Raw genomic sequence first — 23,532 nt, forward strand, 5'->3', positions numbered from 1 at the left:
TTTACTTTAATTGATGTTAGTGCTTCAGACTCAGCTTACTGAAACATTTACTGAATTAAATACCATTGTGGGGGTTGTCTTAAAGTGGTAGCATTTGGTTAGCCTGTGAAGGGGGAAACAAATTGTATGCCTCCAACTCATCTCTGCCTTGCATCCCAGATGGGAGCATAAACAGGGCTGGAATGGAACCTAAGAATGGCCATACTGGGTCAGAGAAAAGGCCAGTATCCTGTCTGTTGACTGTGACCAGTGCCAGGTGTCCCTGAGGGAATGAACAGAACAGGCAATCATCAAGTGATCCATCTCCAGTTGCCCATTCCTAGATTCTGGACAGGTGGCTAGGGTCACCTTCCCTGCCTATCCTGACCAATAGCTAGCCACAATGGCCCCAGAGCTTCTCAGAGGAAAGCAGAGGGACCACTGTGACAAGCGGCTTTTCCTCCTTGGGAGTCTATTTTAACCCCATCTGGGCCTGTGCTCACAGTTCAAACTCCTTGGCTGAAATCCTGGGCCCCCACTGATATCAATGGCAAAACATTGGCTGATGTCAGCATTTCATTGCCTGGCTTTGGTGGGGTTGGGGGCTGGTCAAGCAGACCTGGGAAATAACGTGGTCATCTCTGAGTGGAAATGCAGCCTGGCTGAAACATGAACGCCCACGCTGTATTTTCTGCCACAGGCATGTGGCACAGGTGCAGCTGGGAAGCGAATAGTAACACACCTCCTGAAGGATCTATGCTACTGATGTGTGTGTCTACAGAAAAGTGTAAAGAAGTCAGCTCTCCTTGGGCGCCAGGATGCGCGGCGCAGGCACAGAGTTCTGTGCCGAGCCAGAAAGCTTCTGCTTTGCACTTCCTACTGCCCATAAAAGGCTCCAAAACCTTCTAAAGGGTTAGACACTCAAGAGTTCACTTTGAAAGCATTTTCCAAACTGTTCCCCTTTCTGCTGTTTTTGATGATGAAAGGAATATGCAGCTCACAGTTATTAGATTCAAGCAGCCAGGAGCACTAGTTGGATTTCCCATCGCTATTCTCTAAATGATGGGTGCGGTATAAAACATACTAGCTTAGCCTCAATAGAGTCAGACATATTTTGCGAAACCACTCCTCACTTATAATCCTATTCATCAGCCATTGCATATACAGCAGTCCATTATCCGAGGAATGATTTGTTGAGATATTATATCAGCTGTCAAGTATCGGAGGGGTAGCTGTGTTAGTCTGGATCTCTAACAGCAACGAAGGGTCCTGTGGCACCTTATAGACTAACAGAAAAGTTTTGAGCATGAGCTTTTGAGAGCACAGACTCACTTCATCAGATGCTGGTCTTGGAAATCTGCAGGGCCAGGTATAAATAAGCCAGAGTTTATTATCCCCACCCTTGCTCTGGCTTATTTATACCTGACCCTGCAGATTTCCAAGACCAACATCTGATGAAGTGAGTCTGTGCTCACGAAAGCTCATGCTCAAAACTTTTCTGTTAGTCTACAAGGTGCCACAGGACCCTTCGTTGCTGTTATATCAGCTGTGACACAGTATACACAGCAACTTGCAATGGCAGACAACCTCCAGCTTCTCAAGGTATTTATCAATATATTGAATGGTCACTAGAGGGAGATAAAGAGCAATTTAGTCTGCATCTTTCCTTGTATCTTGCCCATATGCTGACAAGATTTTATGCACATCTTCACAGTGCTCGCTATGGAAGGATGCACAAACTTGATTTAAGGAACATGGAGCAATCTGTCTTATTTTCCCAACTATTATTTATTTACTGATTTTTTAAAATGCATCAATAGCACTTTTTAAACACTTGGTTCTTACACAGTGCCTGGCATACCAGCTGCATCCAGATGTGAAATTATAGATGCAAACGACGCACAGTTTTACTGCTTTGTCCTTTTACACACATTTTGATAGGAAGTGTCTGGCAGATGATAATTAGATGTTTAATCCCTTGTGTGCTGATCACAACCACAGCACAACCTACTGCATTGACTGCTCCTAAAGGTAAAATTAGTCAGGGATTTCTTAAATATATGGAGATATACCTGGCTAATAGAACTAGAAGGGACCTTGAGAGGTCATTGAATCTCCTGCACAAACAGCAGGACCAAGCCCCACCCCAACAGATTTTTTTTAAAAAAATATTTGCCCTGATCTGCTGTCAAGATAATTTTAGGAAGATTTCCTCCGCTCTTTCCACTCCCCTCAAAAAACAATTTTCCTGCTTGTGTTTTACCCTAGAAATAACAGCTTCTGGGTTAATGGGTTTCCCTGTTTGCAGACTGTATAATTTCCCAGCCAAAGTCTGAAATGCCTCTTTCAATTGAAGCAGTAGCCTGGAGTGAAGCTCTACCAGGCAAGCGGCAACAGAGACAAGTGTGTCACAAGTCTGCAAAATATTCTGGGGCACATCTCACTGACAGTCCCTTTAATCCCATCCATCCACATGCAGAATAAATGTTGATCTATGCACTGAGGCATGTACCAATGTGCACCACCAGTAGAAACAAAAAAATCTAACTGTGGGCACTCAGCTAATCATCTGGGCAGCATTTGAATCTCTCCTGAGCAGCCGCACAAGTGCCCAGATTACAGGGAACGTTGCATCTGACCTAGGGAAATTTTAAAGCCTGCAAGCTTCGCTGATGGCTAGACTTCATTGGGATGTTACTATAAATAAAAGGTGAGGTTGAGGGAACTTTGGAAGCTAAAAGAGGCACTGCAGTGCATTGATTGAGAAAAATGTAAAAGAAAAGCACCAGGGACAGGAAAAAAGAGTGCTTGGATGTGGGATCATCTCTGCTTATTATACATTACACAAGAGTTTAGCCATACCTCTCCCATCAGCTCTAATGGACTCATGCAGTCAGAGCCCTCTTCACCACTTGAAACTATTAAATATTGCAGCAACATAGTGCAAACATGGTTTGCAAAAGGCATGAAGGTTACAGACGAGGCAGCCCAGAAAGGGATATGACCAGGTCTAGAATTATAATCTCAATAGCCTCCTTTCCCTGCATACTCACGTTGTAAAAGCTGGATTATATTTTGCACCAAGGTAGTAAGAGTATAGGTTGAACATTCCAATCATGAAGGCAACAAACACCATGATGAAGATGACCATGAATTTGAAGATGTCTTTCACAGTCCTTCCCAAAGAGATCTGAAGAGGGCCAAAGCTTTCATTGGCTGGAAGAATATAAGCTATGCGGGAGAAGCTGAGTACCACAGCTATTGCATATAGTCCTTCTGATATGATCTGAGGGTCCGAGGGAAGCCACTTGTTCCGGGCTGAAACAATACACACATTTAAAAGGTATTAGTAACAGAAAAAGTTAGCAAGAGATATATACAAATGACCCATACAATAGGCTCTGGATCTCAGTTTTGGCCAAGACTGAAAGGATAAGTGAAGGGGTTTACCAGTGATCTGCAGGTCTCACAGTGATTTATAAAGATGGGTAAGAATGATTAGCCACATTTTTCAGATGGAGAAACTGAGGCATGGGACGTTTGCTACGATGTGCGCAAAGCATACGGGCAATCAGGACAGAACTAGGAATCAGCACCCAGATTCCCTGACCCCCAGTCTAGTCCATCATCACCCCTGATCCAGATGATGTTGCTCGGAGTTTTGTCATTGTGGAACAGAATCTCACTGACATGAAAATTTACAGCATTTGATTAACACCACCATCTAAACCCACAAAGTGTAGCACAACATGCAAGAACTAAATAGTTCATGGCAAAATCTGACCTCATGAGATAAGACCAAAGAGGTTTGTATTTATTCAAATAAAGCCAACTGAACCAACAAACTTTTAATATAGCAATATTAACTTTCAAAATTAAAAAATCTGACTACTTAATCATTTGTTTTTTAAAAAAGCTCCTATATGCATACAAATCTGTTGTCTAATCTACCTGTTTTTGAATATATTTGAATATAAGTATCTAGGTGCTCTTGCATTAACTGAGATTCATCATGGAAAACAAGGCTTCTGACAACTAAAACATGCACCATGTGTATGGGAATAAAGCTATTATTGCATGAACCATGATGGTATGAAAAAGGCACAGCATTCCCTGTAGTGTATCTGCAAAGTTCATTTCTGAATTTAAAGCAGAAGCCTTCCCACATTTCCCATTTATAACTGCCTGTTTATGTTTAGTCAATGGATTTTTGAGAGAGGGAGAAGGTAAATGTTTTCAGAGTAGTTTACAGTTTGTTCTATATCAGTTTACAACCCATTGTTACATTACTAATCAAAGTTCCAAAGTTCAGAAGTAAAAATAACTATGTTTTAATACAAATACATGACTCTGGAACCAAGAATAAATAGGGCAAAATATGGGTTGCACTGAAGTCCATGATTCAGTGAGTCCAAGATCTCACCTGTAGTTGCTTTAAAAGAAATTGAAGGAAAATAAATGTCATCTAATCACACTGCAGCAAACAGTGACAGAGAGATAGCCATGCTAGTCTATATACTATCAAAAACAAAAAAGCAGTCCAGTAGCACTTTAAAGACTAACAAAACAATTTATTAGGCGGTGAGCTTTCGCAGGACAGCAAACAGTATGGATGATGGAGAAAAAAGATCAATGAGCTTTATTTCTCTAATATTTACTTGTGTTAATAGATTTAGAAAATAACTTAACACCTTTTGTTTCCATTGAAAACCCAAGCAAGTGATTTTTGGTGTCTTTTCTCTTTTCAAAATTGAACAGTCATATAATTAATGACAACCACCAAATAAAAGCCAATCAGCCAAGTTTGTTCCTCTCCCCAGGCAAATAAATAAATAAATAAACACATGTACAAATTAGATTTTCTTTCAATGTTTTTAGGTGATAATAAATAGTTCTGATCAAACTCCTCAAGACAGGCATAGGGCATGAACTCCCGAAGATCAAAACAGTAGCTGAACATCAAAAGATGCATTTAAATTTAACTGAACACACATAATATTTGTACTGTTTATGCACAGGATATTGCACTACATTTTACAACACTGTCTAATACAAAGTTTCAAGAAAAACAACATATAGAAGTTGCACTGCAATTTGTCACTGAACTAACACCCATTTTACAGGAAAAGCAGTCCAGTAGCACTTTGAAGACTCACAAAATAATTTATTAGGTGATGAGCTTTCGTGGGACAGACCCACTTCTTCAGATCATAGCCATACCAGAACAGACTCAATATTTAAGGCACAGAGAACCAAACATAGTAATGAAGGTTGACAAATCAGAAAATTATTATCAAGGTGAGCAAATCAGAGAGCAAAGGGGCAGAAGGAGGGGGGAAATCAAGAATTAGATAAAGCACAGTGTGCAAAAGAGCCCCTAAAATGAGCTAGAAAATTGTCATCCTGGTCCAAACCACATGTTAATGTGTCAAATTTGAATATAAAAGAGAGTTCAGCAGCCTCTCTTTCCAAACAATTGTGAAAGTTCTTTTTCAGTAAAACACAGACTTTCAGGTCATTAACAGAGTGGTCCACTCCATTAAAGTGCTGATGTGACTGACAGGGCCAGAGACCACCTACTCCAAGATAGGCCCAAAAAAGTCAAGAACAGAATGCCACTGGTCATTACCTACAGCCCCCAGCTCAAACCACTGCAACACATTATTAAAGACCTACAACCTATCCTTAATCAGGATGCCACACTCCAGAAGGCCCTAGGTGACAGGCCTGTTCTGTCCTACAGACAACCTCCCAACCTTATGAGGATTCTCACCAACAACCACAGTCCATACCTCAGGAACACCAGTCCTGGGACCCTTCCTTGCAACAAAGCCCCTTGCCAACTTTGTCCACATATCTATTCTGGAGACATCATCACTAGACCTAGTGAGGTTATTCACAGAATCACGGGCACATTCTCATGTTCCTCAGCTAACATCATACATGCCATCATGTGCCAACAATGCCCAGATGCTTTGTATATTGGACAGACTTCAAACTCTCTTAGACAAAGAATTAATGGGCATAACACAGACATAAAAACACTCCTGATCCACAAACCGGTCAGTCAGCACTTTAATGGAGGGGGCCATTCTGTTAATGACCTGAAAGTTTGCGTCTTACTGAAGAGGAATTTTCACAACACTTTGGAAAGAGAGGCTGCTGAACTCTCTCTTATACTCAAATTTGACACATTAACACCTGGTTTGAATGGGATGGGAATTTTTAGGTCATTACAGAGGCTCTTTTGCATACTTGACTTAATCTAATTCTTGACTTCCCCCCCTCCTTCTGCCCCTCTGCTCTCTGATTTGCTCACCTTGATAATAATTTTCTGATTTGTCAACCTTGATTATTATTTTTGGTTTTCTGTACTTTAAATATTGAGTCTGTTCTGGAATGGCTAAGATCTGTAGAAGTGGGTCTGTCCCACGAAAGCTCATCACCTAATAAATTATTTTGTTAGTCTTTAAGGTGCTACTGGACTGCTTTTTTGTTTTGATATCTGAGGATGGACACAGCATACAGCAATTTTCCTGATATGTGTGTGTGTATTTATAAAATATACTTCATCAAATACAGTGAGAAAATATATTTGGATTAAATATCAAAGGTCTTTAACTGAATTTTTTTCCTATTTCTTGGCTCAAAGCCTGACTTTTCTCTAATCCAAGGGTAAAAATGACAAGTTTGTAAATTATAGAATGCTTCCACAAGATGGAGCTGTTCACCATATAACAAAAGATTTAATAACAGTATTCCACCAACAAACTGGAAAGAAAAACAGAATGCAACAATTTGAGGCAGCATCAATTTTTGTCCAGTGAGTGAGGGAGAAGCTGATCCTTCCCACAGCTGATACTGTCTTTGAAAATACCATTATTTGTAAATAGCATAACTGTGCACCTAGGGCTAGAACTTTTTGCTGTTGTAAGTCAGCATTGTCCCCCTGATTTCAATGGAACAAGCCATCCTGATTTATACCAGATTAGGTTCTGATCCATTAGTGATTTGGGTTATTTGAGCAGGTAATTCTAAATTTGATAGAACGTTGCAACCCTAGGCATTTCTTCTTTATAGTCCATGTTGTTACAGTAAGCAAATTAGTTTAGTAATATAGAAAATTATTCTAATAGTAATAATTGAATAATAGGGAACAAGGTGAACCTTTCTATCTCTGTATCTATATCCTCAGTTCCTTTTGTGAGTGAAACTCACACTGATTAAGGGAGAGTCACAACTCAAGTATGGAGGACATGGACTTGACCTAATGATTTGTATTGAACATCAACCTCAATGTTAAGTCTTTGTTCATTTTTCAAATATAAGGATGGGTCGTTTCAACACCAGGAAATATTTTCTCAACTTCAAGTTGTGGGTTTTCTCATCCTCATTATCACTGAGAAAAAAGAAGATCCCAAGGTGAAGATTTTCCAAAGCACTAAAGGTTGAAACCTGATACCACTGAAATCAATAGTAAAATGTGCACTGAATTCATTGTGGCAAGGGTTTCACCCAAAATATAATTCAGGTGGCCAACTCCTCTTGAAGGTCAATAAGAAGTAGGCTGCTAACCCCCCTTTGTAACTCAGATGATCCACCCTTCAAATATTTAAACCTGCAGATGAGGAATTATTCTTCAACTTTATTTTTGCATGCATACTTTTATTATAGCTAATCAAGCACTGCTACAGATAATATTTGTTGTGTATTTAGCTCTTTCTCTGGGCAGGCAACCATTCATAAGATTTTAGTGGGTTTGAATTGGAGCGAAATTTTCTCCCATACTTGCCTTTGCTTTTCATGTATACAGAAATGCAATGTGTGATGGATCCCTCCCGAAGTGATATGACAACAGATATTCTCTCAGATTTGGAACCATTGGCCTGTTCTCAAAAACTACCAGTAAGGAATGAAAGCAAAGGAAACTCTAGCATGGTATTTTGTTAGTTTTCTCCTCTTCTGAACGCATTTTCTTGGTTCTCCCTCTACTATTTTTTAACTAGGAGGGGCATCCATAACCTCAAGTCATTAAATGGAGGCATACGCTGTTACTAGGACAATGTTACATGTCTAATCACTCAAGAATAGGAGTGAAATAAAATATATTAGTATATCCAGAATAAGATCAATGGTATATGGAGGCATGGCAACAACGACTCAGGAGTAGACAATTGAGACATTAACGGTGCGTCTACACTAGGAACTAACTTTGAAGTTAGGCACTACATCTAAGTAGTCAGCAGAGAGTCAACATACATTTTCCCTTACTTCAAAGTTAACTTAGGGAACCCAACTTCTAAGTCCTTACTCCATTTTCAAGAATGGAGTAGTGTCCTTCTTCGAAGTTTAACTGTGAAGTAGGGTGTGTTAGACTTTGAAGTTTGAACTTTGAACCTTGAAGTTATTTTTGTAGCGTAGACACAGCCTAAATGTATTAAAAGGAAACTGGAAGCTTTTTTCACACAAATTGTTACAGATAGGTGGTTTCTTTTCTTATCCTAAGAGCCCAGTCTTCTTTTTAATATGCAGCATTTCTACAACTCCCATAAGAGTTCCAACTGCCAAATGATGAGAACCTAAAGCTGCCAGCTCACACATTTGTCAGCACTGTGTCCCTCTTATAGTGGCAAAGCAGAGCAGATTGCTTCATGTGTACTTTAAATTGTATTCTATTCCCTTCTGGTTTCATGATTATTAGTTGCTCATGGTTATTTTATCAACATATAATAGAACTGAGTTTAGTCGCCATTCATGTTCAGAGGAGCTTAAGTCTCTGAGAGGAGCTTACGTCTCTGTTTATCTTCAGCCTATGTGAGCTGTTTACCAAGACAGCTGGAACTGATAGATCCAAGGAGACACATCGGCTATTATTGGGAAAAATGTCACAAAAGTTTAAAAAAAAAAAAAGAAGCAGCTTCGACTTGCTGCACTGGCACATGGAAGAATGCAAAGTGTTAAATTTACAAAATCACCTTACCATAAGTAAAGTAAGCAATTTCAGGGGGGAGGGTTACATTAGTGAGGTCATCTTCCTGAACGTACTGGTCTACATATTGTTGTGCTTCGGTTGCTTTGAGAAAAGCCATGAACCGGGCAGTGAATGATGCCACAAAGATAGATAGCATCCCAAAATCCAGCAGATTCCACAGATGCATGACATATTCGCGTGGACCCTCTTCCCAGATTTCTTTGCATTCTGACCATATCATACCTGAGGGAAAGACACATTGACACAGGGTATTTAGACATCAAATGTACAAGGTGTGTTCTTTACTCTGTTGGCTTTCTAACAGATGCAGCTGGAAATGGAATGAGATCTTAGGCTTGCAGGATTACAACCAATAATTTGAAACAGTAATGTTCGCCAACTCTCAAATGAGATGAATTTTGCCAGAATAACTGGTTTAGAGCATGTGTTCTTAAGCCTGTTCTTTAAAAAAAGGTCAGCTTGGGAGAAGATACAAGCTGGTACCTAAAGGACTTCCATGACCTTATAGGGTCAAATTTTCCAAAATACTCAAGACTGACATAACTTGGCTCTTGTTCAAGGCAATGATCAAACACCCACTGACTTCAGTGGGAGCAGAGTCAGGAGCTAATGCTAATAACGTTGGAAAATCCCTTTCCAGGGCAACTAATGGAATAACTGAGCCAACTACTTGGGAATTACCAGACCTTTCCCCTTTCCAAAAATGAACAGAAACCTAACATTCTGGAAATTGTTCAAGTTTCTTCTGCAATACCCTCCCCTTCCTCATCTCCCATCGTTACCTGAAAATATAGTAAAAAATCAGGAAGGCTACTTCAACACAGCAGTGTTATTTCAAAATAAACTATTCTGGCACAGCTGGCTACACACAAGAGCTATGTCTACACTAGCCCCCCCGCCTTTTGGAAGGGGCATGCTAATGAGGCAGTTTGGAAGGTGCTAATGAGGCACTAACATGAATATGCAGCACCTCATTAGCATAATGGCAGCCACATGCAATTTGAAAGTGCCACTTTAGGAACGCATGTCACCTGTGTAGAGGGGGACCTTTTGAAAGGACCCCGCCCGCCAGACTTCAAAAGCCTTTTCTTCCTAAAACTCAGTTGGAATGCAAAGCCTGTTATCACAAAGGCTGTGTCTCCACTAGCCTCCAACTTTTGAAAGGGGAATGCCAATGAGACACTTTGGCAGATGCTAATGAGGTGCTATCATGAATGTGCAGCACCTCATTAGCATAATACCAGCTGCAGCAACTCAAAAGTGCTGCTTTTGAATCATACGCTGTCCATGCAGATGGGGGCCTTTCAAAAAGACTCCACAGTCTTTGAAAGCCCCTTATTCCGAAAGCCAAATAGAAATAAGAGGCTTTTGAAGACTGGGAAGTCCTTTCGAAAGGCCCCTGTCTACACGGGTCATGTGCGATTTGAAAGCGGCACTTTCGAATTGCCACGGCCACCATTATGCTTAACTTTTGACTTACATTCATTACCATCAACGTTCTCTTTCTTCCATTTATTAATCTATTAATTTTATTTAAAAAACATTTATTATTGTATCATGTATTTGGTATAGCTGTCTTCAGCTCACCTCTAAATTAAGTTCTTTCTGAAACATAGCATTTCTTCCTCAGTTGAGGGATTGTGGCTCTTGGACATCTAGTAAAGTGTTCTTAAATGATTCCCAATTATCATTCACAATTTTCATTACCATCATTATCATTATCACAATTATAATTCACAAAATAATGCCTCCCAGCCAACTTGAACGATAATTGATTTCAGCTTTGTGAAATTGACCTATTAAAGCAGCCAATGCATCTATTACTGGGCTGGATCAGGTCATAATCACTTGTACCCAAGTTACCATTAAATGTGTAGTTCTCTGATCACTTCCTTATGATTTTGTAGGACAAGGTTGAACAAAGAGTTTCCCCAACAGCCCAACTCAGATCCTCTGCCAACCCCAGAACAAAATCCAGGCCCAGAGAGACTTAGAATGCAGGGTTTTGGCTAGAATCCGTCTGCTCAGAAGATTTATAAAATACATTTAACACACCAGGGAGAATTTTAATTTTTTCAGACCACAAATGCCTGCCTTGGATTCTATCCCATCCATAGTCTGAGGGTCAGTAATCTACACAACATGAGAGCGATGCGGCATGGCTGGTCATTACTCAGCTAAAAAATCACAACTGTTTCTGGAAGTTTAGAACGATACCAGGCTTCCGCCAGTGCACCCAGGCTTCCGCTTTCAGACATAACACTCACCAGATTCACCTGAATAAAAGTCAGGAATTAGCACTGCTGATGTGAGTAAGACACACCCAGTAAGGCCTGCCAATGGGGCAGGAGGGGTCAGGCACAAAGCCAGCAGTTGCCCCAGGGCCCAACATTTGAAAGGGCCAAAGCTCTTGGTCCCTCTCAAACACTGCAATCCACGGGGCACTAAGGACTGACTACTCTAGGCCCCACTCCTGCCTTTGGCCCAGCCCCATCCATTCCAGGCATGAACAGCTGGATCTCCCTGCTGTCTGGCCCCAGAGCCAGTGGTGTCTGTGTTATTAGCAGACTGGTTACTTCAGTGGCGGATGCTCTTTTTCCTTGTCAGTTTTCCTTTTTATTTGTCAAATCCTGAGGGTCTTACCGAGTTCCAGCCTGTCCTCTGTTGGGTTAATACCATTGCAAGGGGAAGGAAAGATGTTGAGTTCCCTGATGAGGAATTTTTCCTTGTATCAGGGACAGGCTTTTTCCAGAGGAAAGATATGGCATGGCCCCAGGGCCTTACCCACACCCAGAGAGCTGTAAGGATGTCAGGGATCCATGGTCAATACAAGTTCCTCAAGGCCTTCTGTGTGCAGTAGCTCTGCCCTGGAGCAGCTGAATTGTACTGCAAGGGATTCCCCTGAAAATTACAACTGCTGAGGAGAAGTTTCCAACTGTCATGCAGAAACATTGAATCATGGAATACTAGAACGGGAAGGAAACTCAAGAGGTCATTAAGTCCCATCACCTTTTGATAGCTCCTGGCTTTATCAAAAGTGTGGGGGAAACATGGCCAGGCCACCAGAGAGGACAGTTTTCATTCTCTTAACACTCTTCTGTTGGCCTTTTGATTGCCTGCTCTCTCCCCCTCCATCTTAGATGCTCAAACCCATGCAGTGCCCTTCTGCAAAATCCAGGAGGGATTCACTTACACAGGGAACCCTCCTCACATGGATTCAAAAGGCATGACCTAGCTGTTTCACTCAGGTAGGTCTCCAGACAGAGTCAGTGGGAGCTGAACAGAATAAAATTGAAGGTCCTGATTAGGCAGCTCTTCCGCAGGTGGAGTGACAGTTAGTAGCAAATATCCTCATGGAAAGATAAGAGAATTGGGCTCTGAATAAGTTGTCCAGGTCCTGGATCACAGACAGGATGAAATACTGAAGACATTGACTTACAGGTGGAAAAAATCCCAGTAATAGGTAGATACTAACCTGTAGGGATTTTCAAAACAAAAAGCAGTCAAGTAGCACTTTAAAGACTAGCAAAATGGTTTATTAGGTGAGCTTTCGTGGGACAGACCCACTTCTTCAGACCATAGCCAGACCAGAACAGACTCAATATTTAAGGCACAGAGAACCAAAAACAGTAAGCAAGGAGGACAAATCAGAAAAAGATAATCAAGGTGAGCAAATCAGAGAGTATCTTTTTCTGATTTGTCCTCCTTGCTTACTGTTTTTGGTTCTCTGTGTCTTAAATACTGAGTCTGTTCTGGTCTGGCTATGGTGTGAAGAAGTGGGTCTGTCCCACGAAAGCTCACCTAATAAACCATTTTGCTAGTCTTTAAAGTGCTACTTGACTGCTTTTTGTTTTGATAGCGTATAGACTAGCACAGCTTCCTCTTTGTTACTGTAGGGATTTTGTGGATTTACTTTTCTCCATTAAAATACCTCAGGAAATATTTAGTTCTGTGGTATCTTACCAACTCAATTACCTTCTTCACAGACAAACATCTCTGTAAATCTCTCTCCATTTAAATATCAACTAACTCATTAAAATTTGTTTCCAGTCTAGGTTAGTTAAATTATGATAAGGCGCAGGGGTCTTGCAGTAGGAATATTTAATGAAGAAAGAAATGTGCAAAATTAAGTAAAATGTGTATAGTTAGCATCCTGACTATATAAGGGTATCATAATATCCTCCTTTGTTTTACATCAGCCATTGTTGGTTGAGGATCATTTGTTATAATTACGCTGTAGACAGAATGTAGTGACAAATTCTGATAAGTTCACTATAAACTCAGCTTCGGATAAAATTATGTAGCAGATCCATAACGTGGAAAATGGTAGAGTACAAGAAGAAACTAGATGACCAATATGAGAATGGGAAGGAACTATCAGAAGCTGACTGCATTTTATGCCTTTTGCCATCATTTGGCTGCCTTTGGGTTCATCTGAAGATTGTATAAATTTTGGGTTCGGGGAAAAACTCAGTCCCAAGTTACACCCATGCAACCTCACTGAAATGAATGGGGTTGCATCGGTATAAGTGTGGATAGAACTGGTACATAGCTTCCATTTTATTTTATGAATGTTCTCCTTAGGGAAAAAGCACATCAGAAATACCACTTTTGAAACATTCCAGGTTCAGTAGTCATAGGTGAGCTAGACTATGGGTACAGAAATAAGACAGTAAATATAGTAGAAGCAAACAAAGGGAAGAACTACAGGGAACAGAAAGGCATGTTCACCCTACATGTCTGGAGCTCCCACTGATGCCAAAGGTCTACACTGGTAGGACAAGTAGATGTGAGATGCACAGGGCAATGTGGACATCCTCTGATTATTAGCAGAGCCATGCAAATCATTCACTTTATACGCCGGGTATCTGAATTCATGGATGTGGATGTGGTGATATGCAGCTCATTTTTACCGATGCAATACACATTTTGTATCCACGCAGAGCTTTTTAAATCTGCTGTCCTGATGCTGTCCATCATCAATGTTCAGCTGAAGTTAATGGACAGAAAAAAGTGATGGTGTGGTTAAGGAAAACAACTGTGTTTAGAACACATCTGTTCTGAGCTGAACTTGTGCAATTCCTTTTGTGCTTGTTTTTTTGGTTTTCTACGTAAAACCATTTGGACTTCAGTGGGAATTGGGTATTTAATTCCCCCAGCTTCTCTGGAAAAATCTCAGACTTAGAGACTTCCTTTCTTACCTAAAAACAATAAAAGGGAGATTTTAGCTAATACAGGCAGCAGAACAAGAGCAGTAAAGGACATGGCCCAAGACCAAATTTGTGACTATTGTTGGAGGCATGTATAGAAAGGACAAAATTTTTGTCTCAAATCATCACGCTATTTCTCAGCTCTGGAGTTTGCTTTCCCTACATGTCTGGAACCCCTACCAATGTCAAAGGGAGGTCTACACTGGTAGGACAAGCAGATTTGAGATGCACAGGGTAATGTGAGCATTAAACACTATGGGCTCATCTACACTAGCCCCCTCCTTTGGAGGGGGCATGTAAACAAGTCTTATTGGTGAATGGCAATGAGGTGCGACATTGCATATGCAGCACCTCATTAGCATAATTCTCGCCACATGAACTTCGAAGTTGCTAACTTCAAAGTGGTGGCAAGCAGTGTAGCCGTGGGCACTTTGAGGTACCTGTGCAATTTCAGAGTTCCCTTACTCCCAAATCCGTGCCTCATTAGCATCTTCCTGGGGAAGGGGCATGTTTACAAACGTCTACTGTGTACGGCTGGGAACATAAGGCAGAATAATCGTTTTTGCCCGACTGTAAGCTGAATTTTATGATGGATTAGTTTGCTTGAAACACATGTAAATTTAAGTCAAAATCTTCTTTGGATTTTGTATCTCCGACAAGATTTCTTTGCAGGCCATAAGGAATCCTGACAACGGCCATATGTAACTGTGTCATGTTATGATGGGATAATGTCACTTTTTGCATGCCTCATTATTTTACTGGATGGAGGCCATAACTGAACTAGCCAATTTTCCCAACAAAGAATTAAGGACAAGGGGAACTAATTATCTGAAAATGACTGGCTGAAGTAGGAACAAGTTGTGCGCCTTCCGCATTAGCGATCATGATGATCACTGTCATACGATGAAGAAGGGAGGAAAACAGAGCAGTGAGAAAGAAAATTATGCCTCTTATTTGTATTGCAAACTTTATTCCTGGTGGATACCCCCACAGCTCACTATAGCCGTGTCTACACGTGCATGCTACTTCGAAATAGCGGCACTAACTTCGAAATAGCGCCCGTCACGGCTACACGTGTTGGGCGCTATTTCGATGTTAACATCGACGTGAGGCGGCGAGACGTTGAAGCCGCTAACCCCATGAGGGGATGGGAATAGCACCCTACTTCGAAGTTGAACGTCGAAGTAGGGCACATGGAGACGATCCGTGTCCCGCACCATCGAAATAGCGGGGTCCGCCATGGTGGCCATCAGCTGAGGGGTTGAGAGATGCTCTCTCTCCAGCCCCTGCGGGGCTCTATGGTCACCGTGTGCAGCAGCCCTTAGCCCAGGGCTTCTGGCTGCTGCTGCTGCAGCTGGGGATCCGTGCTGCATGCACAGGGTCTGCAACCAGTTGTCAGCTCTGTGGATCTTGTGTTGTGTACTGCAACTGTGTCTGGGAGGGGCCCTTTAAGGGAGTGGCTTGCTGTTGAGTCCGCCCTGTGACCCTGTCTGCAGCTGTGCCTGGCACCCTTATTTCGATGTGTGCTACTGTGGCATGTAGACGTTCCCTCGCAGTGCCTATTTCGATGTGGTGCTGCCCAACGTCGATGTTGAACGTCGACGTTGCCAGCCCTGGAGGACGTGTAGACGTTATTCATCGAAATAGCCTATTTCAATGTCGCTACATCGAAATAAGCTACTTCGATGTAGGCTTCACGTGTAGACGTAGCTTATGTGTCCAGTAACTATGGAAGGAGGACTCAGGGATTGGAGTTAATACACCTCAGCAGCCATATGCACTTGTGTCTCTTTTGGGAGGTATTTCTGTGTATGCTCACGTGTGGCATCTTTATCCATAATAATTTCACACAAAGGCTACATCTACACGACAGCAAAATTTTGAAATATGTTCTTCTGGAAGATGTCTTCTGAAAATCCTCTTTCGAAAGAGTGTGTCCACACACAAAAAAGCAGATCAAAAAATCAATCAATTTTTTCGATAGAGAGCATCCACACAGCCCTTCCTCTTTGGAAAGGTGATCTTCCTTATCTGGGAAAGAAAGAGGGCTGCCAGAAAAAGTGCTGCATTCTTTTGATTTCAGATCTTTATAAATAATAATATCCATAATAATTTCACACAAAGGCTACATCTACACTACAGCAATCCTTTGAAATATGTTTTTCTGGCAGATCGCTTTCAGAAAAGGCCTGTTTTTTTTTTTAAATGAACTTGTTAATGGAGATGCAGCCAAAGAGAGAAAGCAATTCACCAGTTATAATCAGTCCTTGACGTACTGCTATTATTATATTTTTAGTATAATTAAATGGACACAAGAACCACAATGCTCACTCCCTCTCAATACATGAAATACTTGAACACACCTTAGAAAGGTCAAGTTAAAATACGGCTGGCATTTAGAACAGAAATTTTTCCCATGGACTTAAGAGTCAGTGATTGAGAAAGACAAATCACTAAGGTTAATATTGTGTCCACATCAAGATCAGAACTTCCTTTCCCAAGACCTAAACACACAAATACCAGTGGAATTTTGCATGAAAGAGGTGATAATCTGATGAGGTTATTTTGAACATGTATTGAGCTAATTTTCTTCAGGTGATAATCTGTTTAGCTCCATTGACAGACCTTTAACATCTGAGAATCTCGAGCACTGCTGTTAAGCAAATTTAATAACTAAATCAGACATGACTGATAGGTAGGGCCCTCTGAATTTAATATTACCATTTGAGGTAGTTGGGAAATATTTTTTCTACCAGGGAAAATTTAAAAAAAAAATTCCAGTGGAAAAATTTGACTTCTTTTTGAAAAGAGACTACTTGAATATATTGCAGATTTTGCCAGCCAATAACTGAACATTTTCAACCAGAGGAAAAAAAATCAGGAAACAGTGAAAAACTGTTGAATACTGGAAAATTGTTGTTGGTTTTGGCCATGACATTTTAGGATTTGAGCTTTTGATTCTCCTATGAAAAATTTCTAGGAAAATCAAACTTCAAACATTTTAAATCACTGAAAATCCAACTTTGCAGAAAGAAAAGTTTTGACAGAAAATGTCCATCCAACCCTAATTATAGTGGTGTTTGTTCCCTTTTGAACAGGAGCTAATTACTGAAGAAAATAGCTGAGCTAGCTAAACAAATCCACTTCCCCATTTATAATATGCAAGTTATTCCCTATGGTAATGTGAGCTGAACATACTGAGATAACCAAAACAAATTTGAAGGGTAACTTGATAGAGTTTAGTATCGGAGGGGTAGCCGTGTTAGTCTGGATCTGTAACAGCAACGAAGGGTCCTGTGGCACCTTATAGACTAACAGAAAAGTTTTGAGCATGAGCTTTCATGAGCACAGACTCATTTCTCCACTTGACCAGCATCTGAAGAAGTGAGTCTGTGCTCACGAAAGCTCATGCTCAAAACTTTTCTGTTAGTCTGTAAGGTGCCACAGGACCCTTCGTTGCTGCTTGATAGGGTTTGTGGGCATTAAGCAGTGGCAAAGCATGTGAACTATTATTTTAACTTTTTAAAGAAAAAAATTACAAATTGCCTTGAAAATGCATTGGGGCAATGTAGGAGAGAAAGAAGTATTTGGCATAGTCAATTACATAAGTCAATTACATAAGTGATCCCATAACCACTGAAGACAAAACCTGCTGAGAGCTCTTCTGTTTGGCTCAGATCTGTAGTGGAGCTGGGATGGCACCTTTCAGTGTAGGGGAACATGTTCCCCTACTCACTGTGCTGTGCTTTGCTACACAGTGTCACTACGTGGTAGGTGGCTTGTTGTGCCTATGGAGATGAACTGCTAGAAAAGATGGTCACCATTAAAGGTTCTTTACACACAGGTTCTACTAGGTTTCACAGAAACAAGCTCAACAACAAATGGATATATTAACATGAACGTGATCGGTAGGTCTGACATGTTACAAAAGATGGCAATATGGTTGAATTAAAGGCCTTCTGGCTCTGATCTGAACCAGAGCAATCAGAAAGCGCACAGTTCCAAAGGCAACTACCCTAAGAAAGCTCTTTGTCATCACCAGAAAACTCTTAATTAACAATTAGAGTGGCCACTTCTGACCTGACCTAGTTTCCAACCAACAGCACTTGTTTAAGGAAAATCATGTTATGAGACTCAGGATAAAGATAATTTGGTTATATTCTCTCTCTCCCTTTTTTTTTTTTTTCATTGAAACACTGTGGATGGAATATAAGTGAAATGGTAGGTTCCCAAGCCAGAGAATGCAGAACACAGTGCTGCTGGAATGTGAGCAGTTATTCAAAGAGAACAGAGATGTAATCAGAAGACTTATTGCACTCAGAAGTCTGTACAAAGAATCATCTTTCCTTCTCCCAGAAAACTGAAATAATTTGTTTTCAGTTAATGTTTTTTTCTTCGAACTGCAATAATTCAGATACCTGCAGCCTACGTAAAGAAGGCTCTGGCCAAAACAATCATCTCCTCCAGACGCTTTTAATATTGCCTTAAAAATAAATCATTCAAACATTATTCTGACCAGTGTCTCAGCTATTCTTTTTCTCTATCCAATATCCTGTTGGTAATCCTGCTTACTGCAAAGCCAAGGACAATAAATGTGACCAGGCTCGAAGGCCAATGGATATAGAGGGCCTGATTCTGCTCTTACACTGGTGTAATTCCAACCACTCGCATGGAACAATGAGTTATTTAGCCTCATCTATTGTCTTGTTGAGGAAAATAGCTACTCTGAAGCCAGAGTCGATAAACTTAAGTCTGTGGAGACTTGGCAGAGCAGGGTAATGGTGCTTGCAAGTGGTAAATAAGCAGTAAACAAGGAGATCAATATTGTCTTGGTCTGTAGGATTTTCAACACCACCATGAATCTATCTGAAACTCACCATCAGTTTAATTTATGGCTCTGCTTCAAGTCATAAACTTTAAGGCCTTGAAGGGGCCATCAGGTTGTTATACTGATCTTCTGGGTGTCACAGGCCACCAACGCTGCCAAGCAGCTGCAGCTTAAATCCAATGTAAAACATTAGATCGAAGTGCTATATCTACTTGTCAATAAAACACTTGTGGGTGGCCTGCTTGAAGAGATTCAGGTTTGTGGGTCTTGGACTGTGAAGCTATAAAACTGTGGCCCACATGCTTGGGCTTGGGCAGAGGTCTGGGCTCTGGAAGCCCATGACTGGGGAGGTTCCCAAAGAAGAGCAGACCTCAGATAGAGAACAGGAGGGACCACAATGCACCAATGCCTGACAAACCTACACTGGTAGGGAATTCATTCAGTAAGATTTACCCAGATGATCTCAGCAAGTGATCTGCAGCCAATGCTACAGAGGAAGACGACCCTTCCTCCTCCCTACCTCCTGCACATCCCTCCCCAGCATTAAGCTGGTCATTGCCAATCTGATCTGGGGAAAAATTCCTTCCCAACCCCACATATGATGATCAGTTACTCCTTGCCCTCATAGGCAATGTGTGAGAGGTGCACAGGGGGTCACATGCAACCCTGCACTGGGATGCCCCCCTGCATTCACCATCAGCACTATGCCACTTCAAAGAGTGAGTGGTGCAGCCTGAGAGCATGCTATTCTCAGGCTGCACTGCTCAGGGAGGTTGCCCCGCACTTACTGGAAGCACAGTGACATGTTCCAAAGGAAGAGAGGAAGAGTAAGGACACATGGCCAGTGCGCCCACTAGAATCCCTGCACTGGTCACCTCTCCTGCAGCAGAAGAGCAAGAACCAGCCAGCTAAGCGCCTAAAAGTGGCACTATGCAGTGACCAGAGTATTGCCTGAACCCATCCAGTGTCGCATCTCCAGCCATGACCACATTTGACACTACAGAGGAAGGAAACCAAACCCCAACCCTCAAATGAATCCAGTGCAGAACAAAATAAATATCTCCCACAGACAGTAAGTGCTCATCTTTATGCTTGGCAACATTCATCAAAATGGATCCACTCAGGTCAGATATCCTATATTTCTATACTTCACTCATGATTTGTTTTTCTTTTGAACCATTTGATTGCCAGGCACTCATTCATCTGCTATATTATAATTCCTTTCATGAAAAAGTCCTGTGTAATTCAGTGGAATTTAAATGAACAGGGTTCTGTAGAAATTGGTCTAAAAACCAATAGAAAAAGCTAAAGAGAACTAGCATTTTTTATTAAAAATCTATTTCCCTATGGGTTGAAAGAGATGCCTCAATTAAACGAATAGAGAGCTGGCTTTGCCGGAGGCATTCAGCTACACCAGAATAAAGTATGCATCTGCCAGATGTTACTCAGTGCATTCAGCTGCTGTAACCAAGACAGAGCCATCCCCTGACGCTACTGAAGTCAATAGTATTGTGCTACTGATTTCATCCTGATCTGCATTTATCTCAGATCACCACCTAAATTATTTCCTATCTTGACATTTTGGATTTCTCTGGAGGATTAAAATATGAAGCAGTTTTCACTTACCTAAAACCCACTTCATGATTAGCAACTCTGTCCATGAGAACTGAGTAGTTTTCACTCTAAATATCTGTTTGGGATGATCTGTGATGGTCTCATTGGGAAGATTTTTTACTCCTTCAAACCGGTCCGAGGCATTCACTACTAACAGTCCGAGGAAGATCGTGAAAGACACTGCATGTGCCACAAACTTCATGAAAGGACTGCGGAGGATCCGTCCCAGCTGAAAACAAAATGTATATAAGATATAAAGGTTTTTATTATTATTATTATTAGTAGTAGTAGTAGTACTATTATGATTCTCCAGGTCTAATTCCCATGTTTTCTAGTGTTTCTCTCTATATCTGATGAGAGTATTTATTCTGTGGGAGACCGTGAAAAGATTTATTTGGGCATAAGCTTCCATGGGCAAAAATCCATGAAGCACATCTGACAAAAGCCCAAATAAACCTGTTAGTATTTCAGGCGCCACAGGAAAAAAAAAAGTTTTTTTCCTCATTGCTTATTTGGCAGTTGGCCGAAAACTCCAGAAATGATCTACTCTTCGGCTATGTCTACACTTGCCCCCAACTTCGAAGGGGGGCATGGCAATCAGGGTGATGGGAGGTTACTAATGGAGTGCTTCAATGAATATGCAGCACTCAGTTAGGCAAATTCTTACCCACAGCAACTTCCAAGTGTCAAGCTTCGAAGTGCTGGCATGCCATGTAGCCGTGGGCACTTTGAAGTGCCTGTGTTATTTCGAAGTGCCTTTACTCCTCAAAATTTCAAAATAGGCACTATTTCTCATGCAATGAGGTTTACCAGTTTTGAAATAAGCCAACCACTATTTTGAAATTATTTTGAAACAGCGGTTGTGTTGTGTAGATGCTAGGATAGTCATTTTGAAATAACTTTGCTGTGTCGACAATACACACCGATACAAAGGAACAAGGAGATGTGTTTTATAAATGTTGTGTTATTTTAATACAGATATGAAAACACAGTGCATTTTAGAATATTATAGACCTAATTCTCCTCTCCCTCATTCCCATCTAAAAAATTATATAAATCAGAATAAAGTATAATAAACCTCTGTGATAGCTGATTATCTAGGACATCTCCTCCTACCTGTCTGACACAATGTTTTCTAGGAAAACTGTTCTTTGATAACATCATTTTAATGTGCATCAGTATGATAATTACCTCTTGTAATTATTACAGCAGTTACTGAGTTTCTCAGTAAACAACTGTGTCTCACTTTAATACAATAAATGAAGAAGTGGTATTGATGTGAGCCAAGCTCTTTCCAGTGTACCTAAAGGTTCTCTCATCCTTACTGGGAAGAGCCCTAACTCAATTGTCTAATTAGACAACCCTTATCTCTTTATGATTTTCTCCTGAATTAAGACTATATTACATCTTAAAGAATATGTCTGAGCACTCCCTATGATTATTTTACTCTTGGAGCAATGCCACCCCAAGGAGACGCCCATTCCACAAATGCTTTCTCTCCATTCATCGGAAATGAAGGATTCTTCTCAAAACCTTACTTTGTAGCCAGTGTTTTGATTCTTAAATGCAGAAGAAATGCAAGGAGAATTCAGACACTAAATTGTCCCCTTTCCTCCCCAGCCTACACTGGCAGCTCCTCCAGACAGAGCATTTCTCTAATCTTTCAAACAGGGTTTCAGTGGCTAAATCCGCATACAGGTTGCACCTTCCTCATCCAGCATCCTTGGGACTTGAGTGGTCCCAGCCAAGAGGATTTGCCAGATAAGGGGAGATCAGGCTAGCTGCCCAGAAGAGGGGGTGGGGGACTCACTCCTGCAGGGTTCCCAGGCAGGGCTGTCAGGCTTCCTCTGTTGGGCAGGGATCTGCACCTCAGCTGGCTCCCAACCATGGGGATTCTGGGGTTTCCCCAGCAGGGGTCCCTGCAGCTGCAGGGCTGCTGACAGGGCTCCATGCTTCAGTCAGCTCCCAGCCATGGGGCTGTTGGGGTTCCCTCAGCCCCGGTCGGGGTCCCCATTGCTGTGGGGCTGCTGGCAAAGCTCCATGTCCCAGCCAGCTCTCAGTCACAGGGCTGCCGGGGTTCCCATGGCTGGTGTCCCTCCACTGCTCTCTGCGCCAGCAACATCCATTGTCCTGTCAGATGACAGAGCGGCGGAGAAGGGAGTTTCAACCTGTACTGCTTTAGTTCATTCCCTGTTTCTATGCGGTATGACTATCCAGTCAACATGAAACAGTAAACAGTTTAAAATCTGAAAAACTAGAAGCCTGGATTCATTAGCTTTAACAGAAATTTGCACAATTTAGTTTCTTATATTTTTCTCATATCTGGAATGCTGAAATTGCAAACATACCTTCAAAAAAAGATTGCCAAAGCTAGTAAACCTGCTTAAAAATTCAATTCCCGTCAAATTCCTAGAAGAGTTTTCCTAATGTGTGAATGGAAAAAGTGAGCCTTATTTCAGCCCTAATGCAGCAGTGCACTAAAGTAGCTCCTTAAGTTTCACTGAGGTCAATTAGAAATGCTCAAAGTTAAAGACTGGCTTAGTGCTTTGCCTTGTTGAGTTCTGAGTTGCCATGGCAAACAATAGCGTTATCTAAGCTGGAAGAATTTGTAACAAAAGTGTCCCACTGTTGCTGTTATTGAGTCAGCTCCACCATCGCCGGAAATAGTGGATGCATTAGTGTAAGAAAGCACCAACAGCTGCTGTTTTAACATCTGTATCATCATATAGTCATGTTTATGAAGATTTAGAACTGATACGAGGGGTCCTGTGACACCTTATAGATTAACAGAAATGTATGAGCATAAGCTTTCATGGGCAAAGACCCACTTCGTCAGATGCAGGTCTTTGAAGTGGGTCTGTGCCCATGAAAGCTTATGCTCATACATTTCTGTTAGTCTATAAGGTGTC

General features: G+C 41.3%; 1 protein-coding gene across 3 annotated transcripts in view; it reads right to left on the reverse strand.

Annotated features, from left to right (window-relative positions):
* The window catches only part of TRPC7 (transient receptor potential cation channel subfamily C member 7), a 139,944-nt gene that overhangs the window by 24,532 nt on the left and 91,880 nt on the right, over positions 1 to 23,532 (reverse strand). For all 3 annotated transcript variants that reach the window (XM_075009564.1, XM_075009566.1, XM_075009565.1), the window contains 3 exons: positions 20,636 to 20,852; positions 8,960 to 9,193; positions 3,033 to 3,297 (listed from right to left, as the gene is read on the reverse strand). In XM_075009564.1, the coding sequence (XP_074865665.1) occupies positions 3,033 to 3,297; positions 8,960 to 9,193; positions 20,636 to 20,852 (716 nt within the window). The remainder of the gene's footprint in view (positions 1 to 3,032; positions 3,298 to 8,959; positions 9,194 to 20,635; positions 20,853 to 23,532) is intronic.

Source organism: Carettochelys insculpta, chromosome 15, assembly GCF_033958435.1.
Source record: "Carettochelys insculpta isolate YL-2023 chromosome 15, ASM3395843v1, whole genome shotgun sequence".
NCBI lineage: Eukaryota > Metazoa > Chordata > Testudines > Carettochelyidae > Carettochelys > Carettochelys insculpta.